This window comes from Corvus hawaiiensis, chromosome 18 (genome assembly GCF_020740725.1).
Source record: "Corvus hawaiiensis isolate bCorHaw1 chromosome 18, bCorHaw1.pri.cur, whole genome shotgun sequence".
NCBI classification, from domain to species: Eukaryota; Metazoa; Chordata; class Aves; order Passeriformes; family Corvidae; genus Corvus; species Corvus hawaiiensis.
In genome coordinates, this window is record NC_063230.1 from 7,279,872 (window position 1) to 7,299,985 (window position 20,114).

At 50.2% G+C, this 20,114-nt stretch overlaps 1 protein-coding gene across 1 annotated transcript in view; it reads right to left on the reverse strand.

Annotated features, from left to right (window-relative positions):
* Window positions 1–12,397: 12,397 nt before the first annotated feature.
* PPIL2 (peptidylprolyl isomerase like 2) overlaps window positions 12,398–20,114 on the reverse strand; it is a 67,820-nt gene continuing 60,103 nt past the window's right edge. The window contains exons 17-20 of the mRNA XM_048322877.1: window positions 16,282–16,354; window positions 16,081–16,143; window positions 15,451–15,590; window positions 12,398–13,764 (exon numbers count right to left, since the gene is read on the reverse strand). Of these exons, the coding sequence (XP_048178834.1) occupies window positions 13,671–13,764; window positions 15,451–15,590; window positions 16,081–16,143; window positions 16,282–16,354 (370 nt within the window). The 3' untranslated portion in view covers window positions 12,398–13,670. The remainder of the gene's footprint in view (window positions 13,765–15,450; window positions 15,591–16,080; window positions 16,144–16,281; window positions 16,355–20,114) is intronic.

The following is a 20,114-nucleotide window of genomic DNA, read 5'->3' on the forward strand; positions in this document are numbered from 1 at the left end:
CTGGCTGCACCTTACTTGTGAGTGCTGGACTTACCAAAGGCTCATCTGCATAGAAATACATCCCAACGTCAGCTCAAATTTGGTAATTTCTGAAGACTTAAGAGTAATCTCTGCTTTTCTGGAGACAAATACAATACCTGGTCCTGTCTGATTGCTTTCAGATCAGAAAGGAATGTCCTGAAGATGTGTGACAGTCAAAACTTCCTGGGTAACTTCAGAAGAGCAGCGGTTTTGCCCACATATTGACTAAACTCCAGCCGGGGTAATTGCATGTGCCTCTTCTCCACCATTCCCCGGGTGACTCCATCGCGGAGGACCTGATGTGTTGCGGAGGTGGGGTGATGTGACTGATGTGTGCAGCCTCCACACGGGTGTGCGACATTTGCAGCATTTTCGGAGATCCCTCTGGCAAAAGGCGCTGTACAAATGCAAACCTTTCATCGCTCACAAAGTCCTGCAGCACCCCGGGCACGGCTGAGGCTGCAGGCAGGGGCTGTTACCGAGGCAATGGGCTGCTAAATCTCCTCCTGCCACAGGAGCTCTAGAGGCTCCCTGCGGCCCACGGTGATATTTAGACACTGAGGCGCTGGCTGGCGTGATCCAGTTCCCACAGGGGCTCGGCTGGAGTATGCTGTGGGGTCGGTGGGGGCTGACCTGATACTCAGCAGTGTCTTGACTGCTCATGGAGGGGATGCTGCAGCTGAGCCCCACCCGGGGATTTGCCTTGATGGTTCCTGGTCCATAGGACCGTGTCAGGCAGCTCGGTGTCCCTGCTCAGCTGGGAGAGGATGCCGAGGGGCAGGTAGGCAGTGGGGAGCTCAGGCTGGTAGGCAATGCTTTCTGTGCCCCAGGGCTTGTTACCCAAAGGCAAGTGAGCAGAGCAGACGTGGGGCTGGCATCATGATTCACCCCACATCATGGGTCCTGCTGGCTGAAATCCTGAGCAGTGTAGCCAAGAGAAGAGCCCCTACCTTGCTTAGCCACCCATCCTGGACTGAGCAGGCCCATGGGGGTGTGGAGCCAGCGCGTCCCGGTGCTGGATGCTGCTGGCACAGGGCAGTGACTCATTTTGCTACTCGGGACTCTGGGTGTGGATGTCTTGCTCACGTCTGGCCTTGGCAGCAGCAGCTTCTCCTGCTCAAGGGCTTTTGCTCCTGCCCAGCACAGCACAGGATGGTGACCAAGCACTCATGGTCCTGCTCTGCTGCTCTGCATCTGATCACATCAGCCCACAAACCTGCATTAAAAGTACCTGTCTCATCCCTTGGTTTCCTAGAAATCCAGCAGCTGGCCTGGCAAGCAGACACCCAGCCCACAGGGCTGGTTAAATCAGCACAGCAGTGACCATTACGCAGAGGTTTGCATGACGAAGCATTTGCAGCTATGCCAGAGGGTGGGGGGAGTGTTTTTAATCTCTGCTTTTCCCATTTGCACTATGGATGCAAAACAGCCCTTTGAAATGATGCAGTGGGACACAGCCTGCACATACAGGTGGGGTGTTGGAGCTGTGTCCAGCTGCTGGAGCCCAGGGGTTGCCTTGCCTGTGACCAGCAGTGCCTGGGCACAGCTCCGTGGCTGCTGAGCTCCTTGGCTGCCAGGCATTGCCCAGGGCAGCAGGCGATGGAGTCGGGAGTTCCTGCTGGAAACCAGCCCCAACCCAGGGACATGCACTGCTGAGCACTGCGCTAGGCCTGTTCGATGCTCAGGCTTGTGGCATTGAAAGGAAAAATTATTTCAGTGCAATGAACATAATCTGAGATGTAGCTGCAGCAATGGGACATGGGCAGCATGCCCAACTGTCCTTCTCAGAGGGTGGGAGCCCCCCAAGACTTTTTCCAGCCTTTTCCTGATCATGCAGCAGTGCTGCCCCTTGCCATTGATTTCTTTTGCATCTTTTGGCTTTTCTCTTTGTACTTTTTTTTCCCCTCTTCTCTGTCTTTTCTTTTTCTCTTTTTTCCTTCTTTTCTCCTTTCCTCTCATCTCCTTGGCTCTTCCTTTCTGCTGTGCCACAATCAGACAAAGCCTGACAGCCAGGAGCAGTTACTGGCTTTTTGAGCTGCTCATGTCCAGCAATACCATGGCCTGACTATGCTGGCTGGGATGTAATTCCTTCCTGGGGGCAGGATTGGTGCTGGTGCCTGGGAGGGAGCCTGGCTGGTTCAAGATGCAACATCCGAGCCCTCTGCCCACACAAGCTGTTGTTCTGGCTCCTGTTTGTGAGCATTAACATGCCATGCTTTTGCCACTCCAAAATCCCAGTAGTTGTAACAAGAGCCAGGGCTTCACCCAATGCTGTCAGTGTGAAGGGCTTCATGGAAACTTCTCTGGTTTCTGCATGTCAGCTCTGAAAACCAAGCTCATCTCCTCCGAGCCAGGCAGCAGGTCCCACACTTGAATTCTGTCCGAGAGGCAAGGGCAGCAGCTGGGCTGTGCGAGGACCTCCTCCCATCACGGATCAGTGAGATCTGCCCTGGGCACCAGCAGCAATATCAGTAGAGATCGTAGTTACCCCTCTTCTGCATTTTCCCCCATTTTCCTCTCTTTTTCCCACGTTTACATGAAGCTGAGCTACACAAATCTTTGATTCCCTCAGACACTGGATAGAGAAGTGAAAGTTGTTGCTGTTCTCCCAGGGAAGTCTCCCTATGGTCAGCACTGCCAGCTCCACCACTGCCTAAACCTGGTGGGAAATGCCTGTGCCTGGAAGTACTGCAGCCTGTTGGGATGTGGGGTGCTGGCAGGGACCTGCCTGTATGAAAGGAGGTTATGGGATGGATGCTGCACTTACTGGATGGGCAGGGATGGGGACCAGAGGACTGTCCCCCTGCTCCCCATCCCTCAGCACTCTGCCACCACCCCTGCACCACCCTCCAGTGGTGTCCCCTTGGTACGAGTGCTGAATGGCTCTGGTTTGGCTCTGCTGTTGTTCCCTGTGGCCTTGTTGCTCTGTGGGATTGATTTTAAGGGAAGTTGAAAGTGTGGCAGGGGTGTGGAGGCGGCAGAGCTGGGCCCTGGGCTGAATGAAGCTCAGGCTGGCACCAATCCCTCGACAGAGCAGCCGTGCCCTGCGAGCGGGGTGTGTGCAAACCTTCTCCCTTGGAAAAAACACAAGGATGCTAAAAAAACAGGCCAAGCTCTAGCAACATGTAACTTATTTTGTTACAGATTAACTGCTCCAATAGACTCCAGGCACACTGTGCAGAGCTGGATGTTTAACCTACTCTTGCCGCTCTTTTTTTAAAGACAGGAACATTACAAATTTCATCTGTGCTTTGACGGGGAGGTCACAGTCTGCAAAGATGTTCACCTTGCCTCTGTGCAACTCCAGGCAGGGGGTCTGGAGCACGGGGTCCACTTCTAAGCACTCCAACCCCAGGGTTGTGGGACACAGCCTGGTGTGGGCCTGGAGAGCACCCTGCCCCCCAGAGACGTGTGACATCAGGAGCCAAGACCCTTCATCTCAATGCTGGGCAGAAATACCACGTACGGACTGATTCATTCTCCCCTGAGTATCTGCCATCTCCTAGCAGGGCTGCTGGAGGCCCCCTGCCCCCCACCGAAGGCCCTTTGCCAGGCCCAGCATTGCACCGGGTGGTTTCCTTTCTGGAAAGGGTTCAGGTGCCGCCCCGAGCACGGGATGGTTTTGCTGACCCCGCAGCCGGTAATCTTACTGCTGGACTTGAGACACCTCTTGGCCCTGTTCCCCGCTCCTCTGTCCCCAGGACAGGCTGTAATCATCTCTTGGCAGGACAGCCCTGACCTGAGCACTCTGGCTCCCAGCAGATTTCCCCAGCCTCGCCAAATGTTTGCAAAAATACCCAGTGATTTATTCTTGACAGCTCAGCTGGACAGAGAAAACACCACATTGCTCTTTACATCTATTCTTAATTTTGTTGTTTTTCCTTATAACAGAAGTTGCCAATAATAATACAGCAGGAACAGCTCCTGGCCCCAAACTTGACAGTTTTCTACCCTTTTTTGTGGCAAGTGCCAGCCTGGTTTCTTGCCAGCCCAGTGTCTGCTGACAGTGTCCAGCAGCAACGCGGGCGGGATTAGCGATAGTGTGGGCGAGCCATGCTCCCTCAGCCCCGGATTGCGATGGAAATGGTGGGTGACATTCAGCCCTTTGCTGCCACTTACAGTCACTGGGAGGTGACAGCTGATGCCCCCCCCACCTCAAATAGCTGGCCATGGAAATACGACCAGATGAAACGGAAAACCAACAGAGACAGACAAGGGAGGGAGCGCCGACTACGCCCCTGCAAGACCAGACCTGGGAAAAGCCTCACTGTGATGGGCAGAGGAGAAACCAGGAATATTTACTTAGTCCTGGCAAGGTGGGGTGTGTGGTGTTACGGTTTCCTTGTCTGCACTGGGAGTGGGGCTGGCAAGAGAGCCGAGCTCTGAGTCCCACCCCACAGACCTGGCTAGGATAAGCATGCTGTTTGCCTGGGAGGGGGAAATACATCAGTGTCTTAAAATGTGACCTTCCAGGTTATTCACTATGTAAATATATGCTCTTAACTAATCAAAGCTGTAAAAGTCAGTTGACGTCTTCCTTGTGTCCCTGCCTGCCTCCTCTCAGAGCTCCACAAGGTCTGCAGCCACAAACATGATGAAAAATGTGCTTATTCAGCTGAGACCCTGGGAGCACTGGGGACCGGGAGACAGCCCAGAACTGACAGATACAGAGCACGATGGAGAAAGCAGGATTATTGCCTGGGGTGAGGCTGGCATTGCCCAAATCAGGACAGGGAAAGTCCAGCAATGCTCCCACTAGCTGGAATGCTGCAGGACCTGGACATGATGCCTCCATTGCTGGACAAAGCTGCTTCCCTGTGACTGTTGGAGACTGGGAATCCTGTTCACTGTCAGCCCCTTTCCCAAGCATCCCTGCCTCCCACCTGCCCTTCCCAGGGGTGGCCATGGGGCTTGACCACCATTTCCATGTTTCCAGGGAAGAGGCAAGAGACCTGACCCCAGCATCCCAGCACTGGGATAGCCGAGCCCTCCTCCCCCTGCAAGCCCTGGGCTCTCCTTCCCTGCCGCCTCCTGCCGCGGCCTGGCACACAAACCCAGCTGTGAAACAGCTAAATACTGGGAATCTGGGTGGCTGCCAGGGACTTTGATCCCCAGCCACGAAAACCTCCTCCACGAGCTGCCTTCTCTTGTGAAATAACCTCCTGGGGAGGCTGAGCTGGCGTGTGCTGCCCCTGAGATGTTTGCAGCCCCAAAAAGGGGTTTGTCTGGTCCACAGCCTCACCCTGCAGTGATGCAGTTCCAGTGCCAGTGCCTGTGCCAGTGGTGGAGCTGGGCAGATGTGTATGGCATCAAATACATTTACCCTGGACTGCTCCCAAGCACTGCTGCACTTCTCCTGGTACATCTGCACATTCCAGCCCTAGCAAGGCCAGCTGAAAATCTTCCCAGCTGGGAAACCCCAGGCAGAGGTGGGGTTGGTGCCTGCTCTGGCACACAGCCCATTCTGCCAGAGGTGCCCAGCGGGGCACAACAGGCAGCACTGTGGGGCACTGGGATCCTGATCCTGCCTGCAGCAGGGCTGAGGGTGCAGCACTGCAGGCTGGGTGGCTGGTACAGAGTTATCAGAGGTGGATGATAGTGACTGCCTTAAAATTTTTTTAACGTTTTTAAAATTTTTATTTTTATTTTTTTTCTTCCCAGGGGTGGTCAGCAGCCACAGCCCACCCTGGCCCATGGTGGGCAATGCTGAGCATCTGGGTACAAACCTTGAGCTGTGCTGGACGTGCAACCTCAGCCCGGCTGGGTGTGACAGGGCCACAGGTGCCCTCTGCTAAAGGGCTCACTGAGCCACTGATGAACAATTTCTTTTTCCCATTTTTGCTGTCTCTATTCCAATGCCAGCATCATCCAGCATGCTGGTGGAGAGGGGCCTTTTACATTGTTTAAAGGCAAGCATGGGAAATAGGGGGATTTTTTAGTGAATGCCAGACTGCAGCTTGATCAAACTGAGGCAAAACAGGGTCTGCACAAATAGGAATGTTTAAAAAGATGGCAGAAGAACATCTGGGGCTTCTCATACCAGAAAGCCTCCTATGCAGCAAATAAACCCTATCCCATGGTCCAAAATGCTGCCAGATGCTGATGGTCTCCCCTGAGCTGCTGCTGCAAACATCCCAGACTGCCAGGTGGACACTGGCCATGTGGTCACAGCCAGCCCTGCTGTGAGCTGCTTTTATTTCACTATTCTGTAGTTAAACCCAGATTTTCCCTGTTCTTGCTTATCACTTTTGTGAGCATTTCTGCTGCTTTATTTCTAACCACAGCCTTATCTCTCACATCCATGGACACAACGTGTCCGTGAGAAACCTCTGTTTTTCGGACTGTGCCTCAATCTGCCACCATGTCCTGACCATCCCTTGGCTCTGAGAAGGTCAGGCTATCAGCCTTTAACATCACTCCAGTGTCACCCAGCTGTGTCTCCCCAAGCCCAGCAATAACTTGGAGTGTTTTCCTGCTCTGCCAAGTAACCTGAGTGACTCCCAGCGCCCTCCTCCTGGTCTCCCTGCAGTTGGACCCAGCACACACACCCTTGGTCACACATGGATTTATGATTTTGCAGTCCTCAGCTGACACCCTCCAGGTCAAGTGCTTCACCTGCAGCACCTTCCTGGGTCTCCCGGTGTTTCAGGAGCCTCTGGCTGCTGCAGCTCCTGGAGCTGTCTGGGACCAAGGGCAACTCAGTGCATTGGTGCTGAGCAGTGCAGATCACTGCAGTGCTGGGGCTGCTGCTGCCAGCCCCTGTGGTGCAGCCATGGCTCAGCAGCGTGGGAGAATTTCCTTTCTTTATGAGCCAGAGTGCTGTACTTTCCTGCACCCCCCACGAGGTTCCCATGGATTGGGGTGAAATCAGGGTTTGGCTCCATGTCAGCCCTCGCACAGTGCCTGGGAGTGAGACAGGCCCGGTTCTGGTCCCAGAGGAGGGGATGGAGGCAGCAGCAGCAGTGCCAGTTCACCCTCCTGCCAGACCAACCAGGGCCACAGCACCTGGCAGCTCCACAGAGCTGGGCATGGACATGGCACCCAACACTTTCTCCAGAGAATGGAACTTTTTTTAACCTCTCAAAATTTAAAAAAAAAAAAAAAAAATCCTAACCCCAAACAGTTTTTTAAGGAAAACAAAAGATTAGAAATACTGTAAGTAGTGGAGACAAAACACCAAAAATAGCATCCCAAGTTTCCTCCGCGCACTCTCCCTGCAGGCAGCCTGCACTATATTTGTCTTCACTTGCCATTTCTGCTGCAATCAATTTGCAATTGCTGCTGGCGAGGAACCCATCTATTAAAAGCTCGGCTGAGATGTGTGGTGAAGATGTCTCCAATAAAAAAATCTGGCCATTCATTAAAAAAAAAAAACCAGAACAGTGTCCTTCTCTGCAGACCTTCCTGTTCCCAACAAAATCCACTAAAACCAACCCTGGCTGTGTTGTCTGGGCTTGGGAGCAGCTGTGGAAGCCCAGTGTGGGTTTCCTTCCACGTAGGGAGGGATTTGCTCTGCAGCTGCTCCAAGGCTTGGAAGCACTTGGTGTTTGCTGCCTGTTGTGCCTTATCTCCGCAATTTGCTGCAGGCCACCCTGGGGAAGCAGATTCCTCCCGGGTCAATTGCTTTTATCACAAAAACAAATGTTTTCTATCATCCCTTTCATCCTGGGATGAAAGTGCAGTGAGGAATCACACGCCCTCCCTCGCTGCCTTGGTGGGCCGTGCTGCCGGGCGCTCCTCTCCCCCCACAGAAATGTGGAAGGAGGAACAGGGAAGGCAAACAGGAGCCTGGAGTGATTCCTGCCTTTGCCTAAAAAAAATAACCCCACAGGACTCCCTGGGGACACACGGCTCTGCCCCCAGGTTCCTGCCCCAAAAGCATCACGGCCAGTGCTGACACCCAACTGGTTTCCCCCAGAGCCAGGCACTGGCTGGGGGTCCATCTGACCCCCTCCACTTGTGAAGGGGACACTGAGGGAGGCAGGAGGGCTGCTTGAGGAGGCCAAAGGCTCCGAGCCCGAGTAGCCAAACACAACAGTGGCTGCAGGGAGATACAATTGCTGCCTATAAATAGCACTGGGAAGCAAACATTAGGGAGGCAAAAAAGCTATTCAGGCTAAAGGACAATGCTGGCACTAAAGCAAATAGATATAATTAGCCATTAATAAATGAAGGCCAAAGATTAGGGAAAGTATCTAATATCAAAGAAGTGAGAGCTGGGAAGGCTTTCCAGGGGAAGGGCAGAGGAGACCTTGACCAGCGTTTAAAACAGGCTGTGTCTATTTTTTAAAAGCCATTAAATTATGAGCTGTCAAACTCAGCCTGCTGTGATTGCTGATGAGCCTTTTTTTCTGTATAAAAGGGAAGATTTGGCCTCTTTGTGACGTCAGGAATGGTAGAGCGACCTAGGAAACTGCCCTGATCCCCACTCCGCCTCCTCCTCTCTTGGGCAGATTGATCAATCCCAGCCCCTCCTGGAGCCCTCTGTGCCTTCTCTGCCCCTCACAATCCAGTAAAGTCCGACAGCCCTTCTTCAAACCAGCCTGGAGAGATGCTTTAATCCCTGAAAGCTCCACAGCAATGCTGAAGGGGGCAGGTGCTGGCCTGTGCCATGGGCTTGCCCCAGCCTGGGGATGTGGGGCTGGGGAGGGTTTTTCTCACCACTATTGAGGCATCGTGCTGGTGGCAGCAGCAGCTCCTGCCAGCATGTGCTGCAGTGGCCAGCACAGGGCTGCCATGACTGATGAGACAGGTGGATGCAGGGACTGGTGCCTGTGGGACACCTGCCTTGTGCCCACACCAGCCGTTCACACTGGCCCCCGTGCCACAAGTCCTGTCCCTGCACTGTTCCCCTGGAAAACTCCAGACTGGACACCCGCAGGGTGCCTCCATGGGAGCTCCAACATTTCTGGCCATTGCGGCAGAGCCATAGTTAGGACGTTCAGGGGTTGCTCTTTGTTGCCCAGCACAAACCTGAGGAAGACTCAGCTCACCAGTGATGAGTGAGGGCCCCTGTAACCTGAGACAGCCACTGCCAGCTGCTGCCATGGCTTTGCTTTACTTGCAACCAGGGCAACTGCAGGAGTCGTTTTCCCTTGGAGCCTTTGTAGGGAATCAGGTGCCTTTTCGGGAATACACATTTTAGGCAAGGAGCCATTATTGGTTGAGTGCAAATTGTATTGTCTTTGCTGTATGAGCAGCGGGGTGATACAGTTGTGACTTGGCTGGCCTTGACACACACTTTGACTTCACCGACTCCTGCAGCAGCATCGTGCGCTGTCCCTCGTGGGGCTGCCACGGAGCCCGATCCTACGGTGTTCTGTGTGGAGCAGCTCCAGCCGTGTCCGTGCTGTGGGCAAGAACGGAGGGGCTGCTCCTGCCCTGGAGCTCACCCAGACCGTGCTGGGCCGGGTGCAGGCAGCAGCGCAGGGAGCAGCCAGTGCCTGTGTGTCTGTACGGGTACGGTGGTGACAGAGATTGTTCCTCCTCGGTTGCTATTTCCAGAGGATGAAGTCACCGGGCTGCAGTGCCTGAGCTCCCTGGAGGCTGAGTCAGTGCCGGCCCTGCCGAGGCTCCGTGCGCAGCCGCCCCTCCACAGCAGCCCCTCATGGTCGGTGCCTCAGGGCTTCAGGCTTTGAAGCAAAATGGCGTGAGGCCACCAGCCCCACACGGCTTCACCCCTGGCCTCAGCTCTCCCGCCATCGGCCCCCCTCCACCAGCTCTGTCCCAAACAGCTGCGTGCGCCTTCAGTGGGAACGTCCCTCCCGGAGCCATGGCTCTGGCCCCTTCCCCACAGTCCCAGCACAGGCTGGTTAAATCCTCCACAAGGCTGGGATAACAAATACACTCCCCAAAGAAAGAGAGGAAGTGAGAGCTCCCCGGCCGGGCCCGGCGCTGCCGCGTCTTCCTGTGCAGTCTAAGGGCGTTTGTTTGCCGCCTCCAAAGCAAACAGTGTGTGGAAACTTGGGGGGTGTTTTGGCAAATCCCCTCCTCTTGCTTATAAAAGATGCTTCCTATGCCAGGTTTCCGACATCCTGTTCCTTCCAAACGTTGCTGTCGATGGGTGGCAGGGGGATCCCAGAAATATTTGATACTTAGAACCCAGAGGTTTATCCGGCAGCTGCTCCCTCCACCTGCAGGGTGGCCATGGCCATGTCTGTGACTACCAACAGCCGAGGGGACTCACAGCCCATGCTGGGCTCAGCTGTGTCTTGAAGTGGGCTCGAGGGAAAAGCAGGATTTTCTTGGAGCCCTTCAAACACAGTTTGACTTCTCACAGTTCGTGGCCCCATGTGAGATGGGTACCACCATGATCAAACGTGATGCTGAAGCAGAGCAACTGGTAGCCTGAACTCCTGGGCCGCAGCCATTCAAACCAGCAGGAAACAGGCAAAATTAAACTGAACAATAGTATTTTTGGCTTTTTCTCTTGGTAAATATGGTAACAGAGTTGCAGCTACATGGCTTGAAAAACCGTTTAATCTGCACTGTTTCCCACACAGACAATACTTTGCTCCTTGAGGGGCCAGGCTGAATTCATGCCAGAAAAAGCAGAGGTGAAGAGCTGAGTCCCCCATAAGCCCCCTCTTTGTGTATGGAAACAATTGGCCCTGGCTGCCAGCCCCACCACACACCACTGCCTTCTCAAGGGTGTTTTGTGCTTTTGCTCTCTGCAATGGTGCCAGATCTCAGGAAACAATGAATTCACTGGTCACCCCGTGCCTTTCAGCAGAGCAACTCAGGTATGGAGCAGTGCAAAGTACGAGAGGGCTGGTGTTATTCTAGTCAAGGCCAAACAAAAGCTTCTTCAGCCCCTGGTTAAAATCCTACTTTTTCTCTCTAAGCACATTTACTGGAAAAGTGTGAAATAACGTAAAAATGTGCTTACAAACAGCACAATGGTTCCCAGGAGTGAGTTCCTGTAGTAAGGCTGCACAGTTTCTGCTGATCCCTCTGGCCATAGCAGGAGCTGGTCGGGTATTCCCTTAACATACCATCTTTGCTGGAGAACCAAGTGATAAAAGGGGGAAAAAAGGTTTCAGTACATCCTCCTTCTTGCCCTTTCCTGGCTCAGACAGTGGAAACTGCAAGTCACCCTGTGAAGAGCCAGGTTTTGGAAAAATGAGGGCTATAGCACACTGGCTCGCTCTCTGTGCCACTGCCATCTTTCAGAGAAGAGCTTGTGTCACGCTGGCCCTGTGGATTCCAATGACCAGAAGGGAAGGTGAAATTAAAAGGAAATTGACTTGAATACACAGAATTGTAAGTGTGGGAGAGAGCAGAGGCGGGGCTCTGCAGGACAAAACTCCACTGTAGGGTCTGGCTGTGGTGGAACAGTGACAGTGTTGGCCCTGCAGAGCTCTTGCGAAGCCCAGTCTGGCTGCTGACTCAGCACTGGGCACTGGCCAAACCCCTGGGCCAGTGCAGGACCCTGGGCATGGGCCAGAGCCAGCGTCCCCCTGCCTGGGAGCACCAGCAGGGCAGCAGCTGGGAGCACCAGCAGGCCAGAGAGCTGGATCCAGGTCCAGAGGTGAACCATGGCTGGAGAGCTTCACCCCTGCTTGGAGCAAAACTGAAAGGGTCACGCTCAGCCCTTCCTAGAAGCCAGGAAATTGTTCTCGCTTTTGTCTCCGATGTTATGGTGAGAAATGGTGAGGAAAGGGGTGCAAAGACAGTGCTTGGAAGGGCAGCAGTCCCCCTGCACTGTGCACAGCAGTGGTCCTTCAGGGACTGCAGTGAGCTCTGCCAAAAAGCTGGAACAGAAAGGGAAAGTGGGCAGTTATCTCTAGAGCCTGCTGCCACAACAGGAAAGTGCCCCTCAGATCAATCTGCAGCAAAGACTTGCTGAAATGGGAGCCCTTGCCACACCTCTGCTGCCTTCCTTGTAATCAAAAGCTCCTTTCTTTCATAATAGTCTCCATTTTAATCTAGTACAAAACCAGCATTTTATCCTTATGGATTCATAAAATTGCCTATCCCAGCTCTAGCAATGCTGTGAACTTGACTACTCAAAAGTGTGCTGAAGTACGAGTTAGGTAAAGGGGATCAATAACAACCTGTCACGAAAGGGCCAGCACAGGAGAAACAAGAGGTTCCAATAAGACAGAAGAAACTCAGCTTTAGGAAAGTACCATCAAATCCCCCATTCCAGTAATCAAACATGTTATTTCAAACTTGGACGTCTGCAAAACAAACTCCCCCTATTCTACTTTCAAATTAGTTTAAACTTCCTATGATTTAGCAAAGATGTAATCATATCCGCAGAGATCCCAGAATTCCATATGGGCATCTTAAAAAGCAGGAATTAATCATTTCCTTGTACAACAATCAACTTTGCAATGCTGTGATCTTGGAAATAACAGTCAAACAGTCAAAGTCAAGCACTCGAAAGAAAATAACAGCATTTAATGCAAAATATTTTCCAAAAGTTTTTACAGCAATTTCCTATAAATGGAGTATTTTCTTAAAGAATGAAACCACCGATACAAATATATTGTTCCAAAGGGGATTACAAAACTTTCTCCTCAGCCGCACAGGAGGTAGGGAGGGCATTTCTCTTATCTGAAAACACCTAAGATGAGCTGAAAAGTGATATTCAGGATCTAGCCTGCTACGTCTAAGTGACAGTACCACACAGATGCTTTGGAATTAAAACTTCACAGGCTGATATATCTTTACCCCATAAGGCCTTTATTAAGATTCCTAATAATTTGTGGGTATGTAATGGAAATATCTGGGATGCCTGTCAGCTGTATTATGTGGTTTTTCCTAATGATGGGAAGCCTGACTGCATGTTTTACCCTGCAAGGACCAGGCTTTAGGGATGGGTATTAAAAAAACAAACAAGAGAGTTGTTTCTATTCCTGCTCAGTTGCTCAAGGCTGTAGTTTCTGGGACCTGAGGGCAGGTGTGAACTGGTGCATCCTTGCACCCAGTGGCTCAGGGAAGGGCAGCCACTGGGAGGAGTAAGTGGTGCAGCTGCCCCAGGCACCCCATGCAGACTCACAGCTTCCCAGGCTGTTGGGAGGCTTTAACAGGTACAGAGAGGGCTCGTTTTGGAGTGAGTGAGACCCTTCAGAGACTGACAGCAGTGAGTCCAGACAGGATCCTGGCAAAGAGGAGACAAAATTGGTCCTTGTTGAGAACCAGCAGGAGGCAGCTGGAAGGTAGGGGCAGGACAGGCTGGAGCCCCTCCACAGAGCTCTCCAGCAGCACAGGCGCTTCCCAGCACATTAATTCATTCCCTGGCTTGGCACACTTGGCTGGTCTGGAAATGATTACCTGTAAAAGGAGCTCTTTCACCACTGTAGCTGTTCACTGCAGCAGTGTCCTGCAAAGCTGGGCTCTGCCTGGTCTGCTGCCAGGCACAGAGAGAAGGCTCCAGCTGATCCCCAGGGAGCTGCGCTGCCTGCTCCCTGCTTTGCAAAACAACAACAAAACAGCCTTCGAGGAAGATGCAGTGGGGCAATGCGCTCTCTAGAAAACAAAGCCACATTAACCAGCCTCAACAAAGCAGCAGTCTTCTCTGCCAGTGGAAGGGCAGGCCGGTGCCTTCCCTCCCCAGGACAGACTGTCTTTTGGGCTCTCTGGGACCACGTGGGAGGCTCCTATTTGCGCTGTGCTGCCCCAGTGCTGGGCTCCCCATGCTGCTACCAGGAGCTGAAGTCCCCGAAGCCCGTGCTCTTCTTCTCTTTCTTCACAGCTGTGCTGGTTGAGGGCCCGTCATCCTCCACGCTGCGCTTCCTGCAGCCAGAATGAAAACAACTCTCAGGGAGTCTTTACTGCCAGTGGGACCAGGGCAGCTTGGGTGCCTGTTCTGCCTCTTCTCTCCCAGCACCACCTGTACTGGCGCCAGCCCATCCCTTGTCAACTAGACGGGAGTGCAAGCTCCATGCCAGCATGGGGACTGCAGGGGTTGGGGATAGGGGCCTTTGGCATGCCCAAAAAGAGGGAGAATGAGTCCACGGGGATGGTTTGGGCCAGGCTTTGAACACTCCCAGGAATGTGTTCAAAGCACAGTAAGTTCTCCAGGCCAGAGCTGAAGATTTAACAGCTGTACCTTTTTAACATGGTCACGAAAACATGAGCCATGAGTTCTCTGCACACCTTCTCACCTGCACTAGTGGCAGAAAAAGAATTTATGGGGAATTAGGTATAAAGCAGCTGGGAGAGCTTTTCAGATCCTTTCCTGTTTCTTGAGCCCAGCCTGTTGCAGTTGCTGCTGCTATTATCAGTCTCTCTTGAGCAGAGCTTGCAACCCCAGGGAACGCTGTGCAGCCAGCTCACATGCTGTGGTTTTATTGTCAGATATCAGTAGCTGATAGGGAGAACACAGAACCCTAAAGCTGCCAGAGCAGGCTGCAGTGACTGAAGGTCCTTTCTCTACTACCTGGTCTTTTCCATAGAGCCACAAACTGCTGGATTTCCTCTGTAAATAAGAGTGCAACATGTCAGCAGTTTTAAGCTGTATGTATTTATGTATTTTAAGGGACAAGCAATACTCTGCAACTGAAAAATTTTACTGACACACTAAACTGACCTATCTGAGCTAACATATTTCTGTTCTCACACTTATGCCAATGCCTGTAAGTCACAGAGGCACACACAAGCTGATTGAATGGCTGCCCAGATCTGTGTATACATAAATACAGGCCTTTATGTAGCAGACAGACAACAGCATTTTTGCAAATGCTTTTAGAGAAGTCTGCTAAAAATCAAGTGGAAGGCATTTATTTTAATTTTTCCAAAACACATGCTAAGCTGCTGCTCAGACAGGATTCTGTGCCATCCTTAGGAAAGAAAGCAGTGCTGCCTATCCTGACAACGGTACAAAGGGTGTCTGGGAGAGGGTGCTTTAGGATAAGGCAGTCCAACCAGCCAGGTACCCTGGAGCTACCCAGCTGCCCTGTGCTCCCACAGCAAGCCTGGGAACCTGCTCCCCTTTCCAGCCATTTCAGCTGTGCTGGTACAGCTGTTTGTGTGGCTGAACAGGGAACCAGAGCAGCAAACTGACAGGGGCCTGGGGCAGCTACTTTGTGCAGGGCAGAAGTTGCTAAAAGAGAAACATCTGTGGGACCATGGCCTTCAGAAATAGCTGCAGAAAAGGAAGACGATAAAAGATGGTCTAGGAAGTGACACAGTACAGTTCCTCAAAGACTTCTGAGTTCTGGAAATGTATCTACAGTTCTGAAGTCAGCAAACACTTTTAAAGACCAACTTGGTCATGTTCAAGGGCTAAAAGAGAAGCTCAGTTAACGTGTGACCTTGAAAAACAACAGGAGTAAAGTAAACTCTTGACTGTTAGGACTACATGAGGGTGTCTTTGCTAGCCCAAACCAAACATCTGAGCAATGGCACTGGACAGGGCCAGCATCCAGCAGGAAAGGCACCTAAAATATTCAGCAAAAATCAGATAGACAGAGAACTCACGCTGCAGCCATGTTGATGTATTTTCCAATCCCCTGCCGGTAAGTTTTAGGAGTCTGAACCTCTTTCTTTGGTGGGACTACCTCAGCCTTTATTTTGGCTGCTTCTTCTTCCTCCTGGAACTTCTCTCTTTCAGCAGCAACCTGTGGGAAGCAAAGGGTGCAATCTGTTGCAAGAGATAGTGCAGAGTAAGGAGAAAATGTCTATGATTCTTTGAAGCTTTAAAGCACTCTAAACCAGCAATCAGTACTGCTGAGATTATAGGGCAGGCTTTATGAGACAGCCCTCAAGGGCCACTACAAACAGGCTGTCTGCAGCCATTACAGCAAGACTCCTTTCTTCTCACCTGCAGCTACCCACAGCTACTGGGAGCATTTGAAAGGAAACCATCAGAAGTGTGATGGACTGGGAGCTGTGCTAGACTCAGTTTACAAGAGTAACTCTCCACTGAAAGAGCAACTGGGATCCTGGCAGAAAGACAATGTTGAATGGCAGCTGCTTAATCTTAGCTGGCAACCAGATGGGCCAGGAGGCTGCCCATGTGCAAAGAACAGGCATTAAGTGGCAAAGTTCTTTACAGAAGAGCTCTGGCCTTTCAAAAAAAGCCTCAACCAACCAACCAATCAACCTCACCTGTGCATCTGCCTCTTCATAGGGATCAACAAAAACAGTTGTTGTCTCAATTCTTATTTCCTCCTGGAAGCAGAAGAGAAGAACAGTAATTCCATCTGCTGATTAAGTTGTGCCACCTCCCCCTATTTTTGTTTCAAGAAGTGTCAGCAGAGTGATCAGCACTGCCATTTGAGGCCATTGCCCCCAGTGCTTCATGTGTACCTTGGGACGATCTGTTTTTGGGTCACTTTCCACATTCTCCATAGCAGTCAGAGTCTCAAAGCCACCAACCACCCTAGAAGAGGAAGGTCATGTTATGCAGTTGTCACAACATACTCAAAATATTCCCACACCCTTACCTTAAATATATCTGATTTATGCCCATTACTCTAGCAGATTTTAAAATCATCATGTCTGGGGAGAGGGGAATCAGTAACTGTGTTAGGAAGATCTAAGATAATGCCATTCAGTGTGGAAGATAAAAATTTTTTCCTCAAATATGGGGTTTGAATTTAAAATTAAACAGAACATGGAAAAGTCAAACAAAGGCAAAGCAAAGCCCAAAACCTGGGAGCCACACAAACCAGCCAGATGAAGAACAAGTCTTTTCTTTTCCTTTGTTTTTAAACTGTATATGAAACCTAAGAGTGATATATCAGGAAGAGAATGGTAACTACAGCAGTACAGGCAGAGCTGTCTGCACTAACACCAGTAACACAGAAAGCACAGGATTCCTCCAGAAGAACATCATGACTGAGCTTGTGAGGGCACTGCAAAGGCAGCAGAACATCAAGTCACAGCCACAGGGTAAGGCCAGGACAGTTCTCAAAGCAGTTTTCACCTAGGAGGGCCTTTGATCCCTGGGTTCTCACTTTTCAAGTCAACATATCCAAACACTTGCTTGAAAATGTTTAAGGCTGAAGGCTTTCTGGACTGTTGCATGTTTATTTTCCAAAAAAGTGTGGAACAATGGGAACATTCTAGAAAAGCATACTTAGAAAGGATAAATGGGGAAACCCAGATAATTATAATCCTGTCATCCTGTCATCTGTCCCAACAAAATAATGGAATAGCGGAGACAGGACATGATTAAGAAAGAAAGGAAATAGGTAACAGCAATCAACAAGGTTTTGTGGAAAACAGTGTCTGTCAAACAACCTTCTATCTTTGAGACAACAGATGTGGTTAACAGGGATAACAGTGTCCATGGAACAGACTTCTGGAAGGCGGCAGATATTTTGATTGAGGAACCAGAATGATATAAAGTGAATACAGCACACATTAAATAAAAAATTGGTTGACAGGTGTCAAAATCTAATTTTAAACAGGAACCACTGAGTCAGTGTGTTTTCAGAGGGGTCCTGCTGGGAGCAGCTCTTGGTCCCAGGGTATTTAACACTTTTATGCACATCATCATCCACAATTAAATTTGAAAACAGCTATTCTTAGAAGAGCAGTAAATAAAGAGGAAGACAGGCTGTTGATGCCGAGTGATCTAAATCTATTACCAAAGCAGGCTGTAGCTGGACAATATCTGTTTTAATAGAGCCAAGCCACATGGCCAGGAACCAAAAATACAGCCCATATTAATGGCTATGGGACAATGAGAAGCAGCCGTAGTTCTCAAAAACACTGCTCCAGGAGCCAGGGGAGTTTGGGGCCAGGAGATCAGCAGCAAGGGCAGGAACAGGCCACTGAGGAGTCCAGGGCTGCCCATGGGACAGGGCTAGCTGAGAGCCAGCAATCCCCCAGCTTTCACAGGGGAAAAACTGTTTTGAAGCCTGATTGTTACTGGGACAACAGCACCAGCACGAGTAGGCTGCCAAGGGATGGGCAGATGAAATGGGGGAAAATCAAATTAAATGAAACTGGTGGGGAAAAAAGATACCAAACTGGTGGAATATGTGGAGCATTTTATCACCTAACTCTGCTTTCATATAAAAGAAATAAGCAGTGCCTCAACCAAAACACTCATGGTATCACAGTCATATTTATACATTTTATACACTCATACCAGGGTATTTCCATCTCAAAGGCATCTGTCAGTCCCACCATGGCAGTGTCTGCCTGGCCAGCACCAGAAGAGGCCTCTGATGCTCACCTGCCATGGTCTCAGCTGATCCAATGGAGAAATACACCTTCTATACCACTCCCCAGTGCCCTCACTGCCACCCCATGGGCTGGGGCAGGCTGTAACCACAACCAGAAGGACAGACCCCATCACAGAGAAGGAACTGAGACAGAGAGGGTGTTCTCAGCACCTGCCCCAGCACAGCTGTGCTTGCTCATGTGTCAGTGCTGCTCCAAACTTTATTCCCCAAGGGCCTGCTGCTATTCTGTAATCAGGCTGTGACTTCTGGGTGCAATTAAAACCCATGGACGCAGGCTAGAACAGCCTCAGTCATTTGTGACTGGAGGGAGCAGACTGGGGGAGGCTGCACAGGGCTTGAAGACCCTGTATGAACTTTGGAAAGTTCGTAACAAAAATTCAATTTTACAATCTCTCTTCAGGCCAGTATCAGACTCACTTATAATACTGGTGATTAAAACCCAACCCAAGATATATTCACTGTATTTTAACTGCCCCAAAGGAAACTTCTGATTTAATATCAGAGGATTTTCTAGCCAACAGATCACTCATTATCTGATTGTGTGTTTTCATTTAATTAGGTTTCTAATAATTTGAAATGGCCAGATCAGCTGTGCACTGGCAATCTCATCTGAGTAATCCCCTAGCCCATAGCTAGACCTCCCACAATATTAGCCCTAATGCATTTTACTGATGGTTACCAGCTCTTCAGTTGCTCTGCTAATTTAACTTTATTGGTAATATTTTGTCACTTGTACATTTTGAAAGGCTATGATAGACATGGCATTCACAGGTCATCAGTAAATGACCTAAAGAGTCTATTTTGACATGATTGTAAAGGGCTAAGGGGGAAGAAGACAAAGTTGTTATGCCTGCAGAGCATGTCATTCTCTTTTCTTCTTCACTCCTTGTCTCTCAAATGGAAAATTGCTTCCTTTTTTCTCCCTTGCACCCTCCAACATTTTGCACAGAGTCTCTCTGTGTATTACACTGTCAGCTCTCAATATATGTTTTTGTCTTTATAAGGACAGTGCTGCAACACTGATAAAAAATAAAAACTAATTTGAATACAAAGCACCAGCTCAGAGGCAAGAGCTCTGACCAGAGGGACAGGAAATAATAATCTATGAGTCACTTTTGTTCAGGGAGCTTTGGGAGCTCTGTCAGGGTCAGGCCTGGCTGAGGCTGGCATCTCACCACTAAAAATTAACATCCAAAAAGGATAAAATCTAATTCCAAACATCACCCATGCAGTAAAAATGGAACTACATGCTAACCTGGCAGTCAGAGCTGGATGCAAAAAAATTTGAATATTCTAAACTGTAAAGGCTTTTACCAGCTTTCCTCTGATCTGAGAGAGACAAGGTACATGCAGGCCCTTGAAATGTTACGTGTTTGTTATTGTCAAATCCCACGATGTTACATTGCATCACTAAAATCAGCTTGATGAGATATAATGTGTAAAAGACCATGCACTGGCATCCGTTACAGCAACTGCTCCTCACAGAATATGGAAACCAACATACCAGAGAAGTTTTTGGGATTCTTTGGCTGTCCAACAACACATATTTTGGGCCAAGAAAAAAGCCCATACAAATTATATGTAGAAAAGTCCATCAGATCGCTACATTAAAACAGTAAAAAAAGATCCTCTAAAGAGTGAGCCACTACTTAGTATTATTATAATATTCAAGGAAATCTGTACATAATTTTCAGTAGAAGCAAATGCAGACTGTAGAAATTCAGACGAACATCCCTTTATACTCTTCACACGTGCTAAACGCGTGACACAGACAGTGACTGTTCACACTGGGTTGGCTGGTCTCATGTAATGCCACTTGTGCCAAGTTGGGAGCCAGCAGGGAAGGGAAGGGAGAAGGGATAAACAAGATTAACCTTTTCCACTGCTTCTGGCTCGTATTCCTTTTATAAGGTGTCACACATGCTTTGTCCTAAATTGACCGAG